General features: G+C 42.3%; 1 protein-coding gene across 1 annotated transcript in view; it reads right to left on the bottom strand.

Moving 5' to 3' along the window:
• lama5 (laminin, alpha 5) overlaps nt 1-7,500 on the bottom strand; it is a 119,327-nt gene that overhangs the window by 9,606 nt on the left and 102,221 nt on the right. The window contains exons 56-67 of the mRNA XM_078255965.1: nt 6,477-6,606; nt 5,976-6,078; nt 5,717-5,830; nt 5,042-5,224; nt 4,286-4,428; nt 3,972-4,151; nt 3,498-3,637; nt 2,576-2,732; nt 1,829-1,962; nt 1,426-1,591; nt 884-1,018; nt 565-713 (exon numbers count right to left, since the gene is read on the bottom strand). Coding sequence (XP_078112091.1) covers nt 565-713; nt 884-1,018; nt 1,426-1,591; nt 1,829-1,962; nt 2,576-2,732; nt 3,498-3,637; nt 3,972-4,151; nt 4,286-4,428; nt 5,042-5,224; nt 5,717-5,830; nt 5,976-6,078; nt 6,477-6,606 — 1,734 coding nt within the window. The remainder of the gene's footprint in view (nt 1-564; nt 714-883; nt 1,019-1,425; nt 1,592-1,828; nt 1,963-2,575; nt 2,733-3,497; nt 3,638-3,971; nt 4,152-4,285; nt 4,429-5,041; nt 5,225-5,716; nt 5,831-5,975; nt 6,079-6,476; nt 6,607-7,500) is intronic.

The following is a 7,500-nucleotide window of genomic DNA, read 5'->3' as shown; positions in this document are numbered from 1 at the left end:
CGATCTGCCGGGGGTTTGATTTCTCCCTGCAGCTCAGGCTGGAAAACCTGTACGTTTATCTATCCTGCTTTCCGTTACAAATTTGCGGGAACCAATCACAAACTGGCTTATCCACCTGGCGCGCTATTGGCGGATTTAACACAATGACGATAGAGAAGCGACCAAGCAGCTTCTTGTTTACATTCAACATGGCGGCCACCGAAGCGCAGCAACGCGTTGATGCCGCTGTCGCTGCTACGCCACCCGGACCGTTGGTCTGATTGGTTGAAGGACTATCCAATTGCGTACAGAGTCATTTGAACTATGCCCGTTGATCCCGCCAGTAGAAAATACAGAGCAGACTCCCCAGACTAATGTTCAATCTGAAAAGATTGAGCTTGGTCTGCTGATAGCCAGACTAGGGCAGAAGGACTCGTCCTGAAAAACACACACGTTAGCCATTTTTACCAATGATTCACCTAAATATTTTCTGTTTATACGGTACCGTACTATCAAATCGCAATCGGTCACCCATGTATCGTGAAAGAATGGTATCGGGACTAATAAAATTAGTTTCCTACTCACTTCTCAGGCATCTTGTTCTCTGGTACTCCTCCCAGGTAGTAGTTACTACTAAACTGGGGGAGGCTCTCTGTATACTGGAGGGTGAAGAGGTTGTTGCGGTTGTTCCTCACCACAACACGGTTTTGGCTATGCAGGATGATGATCTCCAGCTACACAGTGTACAACATGAAATGGTTATTCTCTCCTTATGTTTCAGCCATTTTACCTCCTTATATATCCATATTCCTTCAACAGGGACATGGTGTATAGAAAGTAGCAACAGTGTATAATCCACATGGGAAAACAAAGGCAGACAGGCAGAGAGACATGGCAGACTCACAGCATTGGGTTCGGCATCGCTGATCTTCAGTAAATCAGATGAAGGGTCTTTAGGCCCCAAATCCACCAGATCACCGCTGAAGTCATAGAAAACCTTCAGTCTGCCCTTACACACCGCCAGACACAGGAACTGACTCTGATGGAGGAGAGCGACACGGAGGAAACACTGAGAAAGAGCTTCCAGCCTTTCGTGGTCATATTATAATCATACAGCAGACAGTATGGTAATACTCGTATATATTGGTATTTCTGTCAGGTCCATTAAAGTCAAGAACAACACACAGACAATAAAAATGCTTTAATGCGTTGTAATGCATCAATCATCTAATTCATATTAGCACCTGCTTTGTTTTAAGTTATCAAACAATATCAAAGGAACAATAAGTCTGCGAACATTCATTTGTATGCAGATGATATGGTTATCTACACCAGTGGTTCTCAATCTTTTTGACATCAAGGACCCCCAAACAAAATTAGACCACGGACCCCCATTTGATTAGTAAGTAATCACCTAAGAGAATAATGAATGAGTAAAGTCTTTACCTCCTTCTGCAGCAGGAGCAGAATTCCGTTGTGTGAGATCAGTTTGACTTCCTGTTCAAAGCGCTGTATGCGAGCTGTGTCATCAGTAGTAAGGATCTCAGCAAAGCCGGTACCATCAAAGTATGCTGCGTCATTCACCCAGGCCTGAGTCAGTGCCTGCTTGGACCTGTTTTAAGCCATTTCAATCCATTATGAATCACAAAGAAGAAGAAAAATGGAAAATATGAGAGTGAGTTTACTCAAAAGTAATTATAGGAAATATATAGAGAAAAGAAAACATAAACACAGAGTAGAGGTTATTTACCTGTTCTTTTTAAGGAATCTGAGACAAGAAAGAAAGCCAGGGGCAACATCCAACAAAGATTTTAAATAAATACATCACATGACAACTGTGTGCACTGACCTGCCACAAGGTACGTCCTCTGTGGTGTTGAGCTGGAAGATGTTTTCAAAGTTATACAGACTGAGAACTTCCTCGTTGAGTGTGTCGAGCTCAATACAGCCCTTAAAGTTAGGAAGGGCGAGTTGGGAAGGGGGCTACAAAAGAAACAAGAGAATAAAGATAATCGGAAATCAGTAACATCTTTGAAAAAATGTCTTTTTATTTCTGTCTGTCTCTTTTACAAGTGTCTTTCTTTTATCTTACATCACTGGAATTTGTTTCATCAGGCCCCCTGTTGAATATCTTTGCTGTATACCCAACCGCGCTGTTACCCAACCTTGATGATAGGCTTACTGGCCTATAGGTAAGCTAGCCAATAAGGCAGCCATCCACGGCTCCAGCTAAGGATCTAAGATAAGCTTAAGGATTCATTGTGCCACATGTATGTTTAATATTGAAACATGAACAACTTAGGCCGCCCTTTACGTTATTGTAGGCCCAGTTTAATATGCAACAGAATTTTATACAATATTAGTAGTGGTCCTTAGCCTAAAAAACATTGAAGACCCCTGCTCTTTAGATTAAGGTTATTATTATTTAGATTAACTGTTAGCAGCCCTAGTGTTTATTATTATTATTATCTTTTTTTGAGTCTAATTATTTGGAAGAGTAGCGATGGAGTGACTTTTATATACTTCAATAAGGGGTTCGCTTCATGCCTGAGCTCAACCCCACATAAAAAAACAACACAGCCCTCCATGCATTTACTTTGAAAGTATTTGGGTATCCTCCCACGTAGAAGACTGTATCGTCGGTCAAGAGGTTGAGCAGCCCCTGATCTCCTCCAGCCTCCACGTCGGCTTTGACTGCTTGGTGCCCCTCAGTGGCTTCTGAAGACATGGACATTTGACCGTACTGGAGGATCCTGCATTCAGCCAGACAGACACATATTCATTTATTCATTCATACAGAATAAGGACAGGAGACAAGATAACACACGCTTGTAGGATAAACAAACCTGAGCACACAAGGAGCTAAACTGAATGGAGTCCTGCATGGGGCTCTAGTCGGGGACTCCATAGTTCTGCTGGGACACTTCAATGCGCACATGGGCAATAATGGAGACACCTGGAGAGGCGTGATTGGGAGGAAAGGCCTCCCTGATCTAAACCCCAGTGGTCGTTTGCTGTTAGACATCTGTGCTAGTCATGGATTGTCTATAACAAACACCATGTTCGAACATAAGGACGCTCATAAGTGTACGTGGTACCAGAGCACCCTAGGCCGAAGGCCGATGATCAACTTACTGTTTTTCAGAAAGTAATGGAGGTGGAACAATGGAAACACCACATTCATTTGTATTTAGAGATGATGCAGGTGCATGGCAAGCCAGGGCATCCAATGTTCTTTGTTATTACGTACCTTTAGTTTTTAACTTTTTTTCCAGTCATTACATAAACTACTACAGGCAAAATAAAATGATATATCTATTGAAGCAAACTGCTGATTTTCATTCCTTTTTGTTTCCTAAAAAATTGGTATGTTATAAAATAAAAATGTTCATGTGAAAGAATTTTACTCTTTCCTTTAAAGAAACTATTGAGAAGTGTGAAGTCACTCAAATTGTTCAAACTGTGTAATGTGTGTGTGTGTGTGTGTGTGTGTGTGTGTGTGTGTATGTGTGTTTTACCTCTCCAGCACTACGCTGTTGAAATTTCCATCAGACTTGACGTCTTCAGTCATCAGCACCTCAGCAGTTTCTCCTCCAATGTTGAAGAACCAGCGCAGTCTCTTCCCCTCCAACGCCATGCCCAGGAACTCCTTACTGGACTACAAATACCAGATAGAGAGTCATGAATGACACAAACCCATACTGTCCTTGCCAAGGGTCTCCTTACTGGACTAGAAATACCAGTTAGATATAGAAATCAACTACAAAAATCCATACTGTCCAACGAATCACGTTCAAAACAAAGAATACACCCCAGGACCGTGTTAATAGAAGCCATAGCGCTACTGTGCCAATCAAATGCATGAATGTTCAGAGAGTTTTGAAACAAGAATAAAACATTTTTGAAATAATAAACTCCAAAAACAAGTTCATCATTAAATACTGCACAAAACAACACGTAATGAGCTTCTGTGTTGCTGTACTGATGCTTACATCCTTGTTCCCGAGGTAGAAGACGAACTGCTTGTCGCTGTTGTCCTGCCGCCTGGCTCGTGCCGCCTCCGGCAGAGTGATGTAGAACTTCAGGGAGGTGTAGGCAGCCAGATCGGCCAGGTTAGGCGGAGTACGCACCTGAACACCGGAATGCCCGTTAAACTTCACCGACACGCTCACCTGGATGGATGGGGGAAAGAGAAAACATTACAAGCTGCTGGTAGAAAAGAGCTTTTCTCAATTCTAACTTCTTTTTTTGTGTGTGTGTGTGTGTGTGTGTGTGTGTGTGTGTGTGTGTGTGTGCGCGTTTGTACCTTGCTGGCAGCATTGCGCGCCTGCTGTATGAGCTGCCGGATGCGGCTGATGTTCTCAGAGATGTTTGGCATCTGTGCCGAGTGATTCTGCAGTTTATCCAGCTTCTTCATGAGCAGAGGAATAGTTTCCCCCAGTACGTGCACTGTAGAGAGAAAGTGAGAGGAAGTGACTCACAGTCCACTTAGATAACGTTATTGAATATGGTATCTGGCAATAGTTACACTATTTTATTTTTCATTGGGGCTGCAACTAATGATTATTTTTAGTATCAATTAATCTGATTAATCATTTAAAGCTATAGTGCTTTGTTTCTGTCGCCCCCTTGAGGAATTCTAAGTAATGACAACAACACTGTCTGCGCATCCACATGATACAAGCCTTACATGATCGTGCTAGTAGCCAAGGAGGACACGGAGGATTAAAAAAAACATGATGGATTCTTCAGAAGATCGATTCAGAAGGTAATTATCTTCGCTCAATTTTCTGCGTGCAGTTTATTAATATCAAAAAGTTACGCACTTAAGCTTTAATTCTTTGCTCAGAAAATTGTGAATCAATATTTCCCAGATCACGTCTACAAACTCATTTTGTCTGATCAACAGTCCCGAACCCAAAGATATTTAATTTAGGGTTCAAAAGGCTAATGAAGCAACCGTATAACACTGACAGAAAATAAAAGCTGTGGCTAGCAACCAGTTACTGAAATAAGGATCTTTTTTGGTTGTATTTTTGGTGACACATTCACAAGCTCCTACCAGTCTTGTTCGCCTCCATCAGTGCGTTGTTGATGTCATCGTTGGTGGCGTTGGCGTCGCCGTAGGCCTGCTGCCATTGGTCCAGCTGCTCTTTAATGGGACGCAGGGCATCGTTGACTTGTGTTGCCGTGGCGTTCGCCAGAGCCGCCGCTCGCTTTGCCTCGCCGATCTCCTGACTCGCGTCTGTTCATCGCAGAGAACCAAGGATGACGTTGATTTTTAAATAGATATTAGAGATGGATAAGCTTCTATCACTACGTCCACATCTTTAAAATGAGCTTTCTTTCTACTAGTTTTCATCTTATGAATAAATTAAATAAAAAATGTTTTTTTGATTTTAATCAAATTCGACAATGTATGCTCTGGTGTAGGGCTGCACGATATGAGGAATAATAATTATTATTTTGACTGCAATTGCGATATGATTCACGATATTGGAGGGAATGATCATTTTTGTGTCATTTTCATTAAGAAAAATAATAAAATTGAAAAAATTGAAATGATTATAGTGTGATTTATGCGAGGATCTGTATCAAACAAAGATGTCTTCTTTAGTCTGTAGGATAGATAAAATCTTGGTGGAAAGTCATCAGTTCTGCGTCTCACACCTACATCGCCAAACCGGAAGACTCTGCTTATTTAATGTGGTGTAGTTACTGTGTTGAGTGTGCATACTTGTGGTGAAGTTGAGGTTGTTCTGAACCATCCCCAGGTCCTTCATCACAGCAGCCTGTTTGGTTTTGGCGTCGCCCAGTCGCTTCTGAGCGTCTTCCAGCTGCGGCTTCAGTTCTGCGCAGCAGAAACAGATAAAGGACAAACTTCAACGACCAAAACATCCAAACTGAAGGTCTCTGCGTCTACTTGATTTCATGACATTCCTTAAAATGAATTTCTTAGAGGAATACATTGTAAGTAAAAGGTGCGCGTTGTTTACCGTTGTTGAGTTCATCATTTAGCTTTCCCACTTGGTCCTTCAGCCCCACGCTGTGGTTCCTCAGACCATTTGCAATCTGACCCAGATCCTGGTCCTTTATGTTCTACACACACACACACACACACACACACACACACACACACACACACACACACACACACACACACACACACACACACACACACACACACACACAAACAATAGATGCAGTTGAAAACATATACAAAATCATGGGCCATTGGCATACAGCAGGTCTTCATAATATTATGCATAGCCCTCTGTTCTCATGGATAGAAGTAACGTCTTCACAATATAAGGTGGCCGCCTATAATAGCAGACAAAGCACAGTACTTTGCTAGCCATATAGCCCTCTCACACACACACACACACACACACACACACACACACCAATATTACAAGCCCGTTCTTTAAGCAGTTTTCATTTGTGCATGCGTGTGCGCTCATAAGGCAGAAGAATAAACATGCCCATGTGTCCTGTACCTCCAGAGTGGCGTTAGCAGCTTTGTCGGCCATCTTGGCAGCCTCTTCTGCCTCCTTGATGCTGTTGATGATGTTGTTGTAGGATTTTGTTACATCCACAAATCCACCCTTCTTGGTTTCTGCAACCAAACTGCAGACAAACACATGAAAGATCTTTACCAACTTCTGATATGATTTACCTGGTGAGTGCCCAGCAGTGAGGCTCGTCTGCCAGATTAGCTGACCTAATATCCAGTTGGAGCTAAGCATATACAGTTGTGTTCAGAATAATAGCAGTGTGTTTAAAAAAAAAGTGAATAATGCTCAAAATCCTTAGAATAGCTTTTCATTCCATAATATCAATGCAACTCCAAATCAAAACAGAATTGATCACGTTTGTGTTCTACCTTTACAGAAAGTGAAGAAAAAGGAATATTAGGCTGTTTAGGCCTTTATTAGGCAGTATTTGCATTTTTCTTTACAAACTCAAACATTTACTGTATGAACTGAAACATGTCTCAAGGGTTTGCTTCACTTTGAATCACTGCACTAATATTTAGTTCCATAACCATTATTTCTGAGAACTGCTCCACATCTGTGTTGCATGGAGTCACCTGTGAACAGGTATTCCAGCCCAGGACCATTGAACTACATCCCACAATCCCTCTGCAGTACTGGGTTAGCCTCAGAAACATCATTTCTGATGTCACCCCACAGGTTCTCTATGGGGTTGAGGTCTGGGGATTGGGCTGGCCGCTCCATAACATCAGTCTTTGCTCTCTTACTGGTGTGTTTTGGGGTCATTGTCTTGTTCAAAGACCCATTTCAAAGGCATTTCCTCTTCAGCATAAGGCAACATGACCTCTTCAAGTATTCTGATGTATTGAAACTGATCCATGATCCCTGGTATGTGATAAACAGGCCCAACACCACAGTATGAGAAACATCCCATAACATGATGTTTGCACCACCATGCTTTACTGTCTTCACAGTGTACTGGGGCTTGAATTCAGTGCATGGGGGTCGTCGGACAAACTGTCTGCGG

Source organism: Sander vitreus, chromosome 7 (assembly GCF_031162955.1).
Source record: "Sander vitreus isolate 19-12246 chromosome 7, sanVit1, whole genome shotgun sequence".
Lineage (NCBI taxonomy): Eukaryota > Metazoa > Chordata > Actinopteri > Perciformes > Percidae > Sander > Sander vitreus.
Note: the sequence above shows the minus strand (reverse complement) of the source record. Positions and strands in the feature narration are given on the sequence as shown.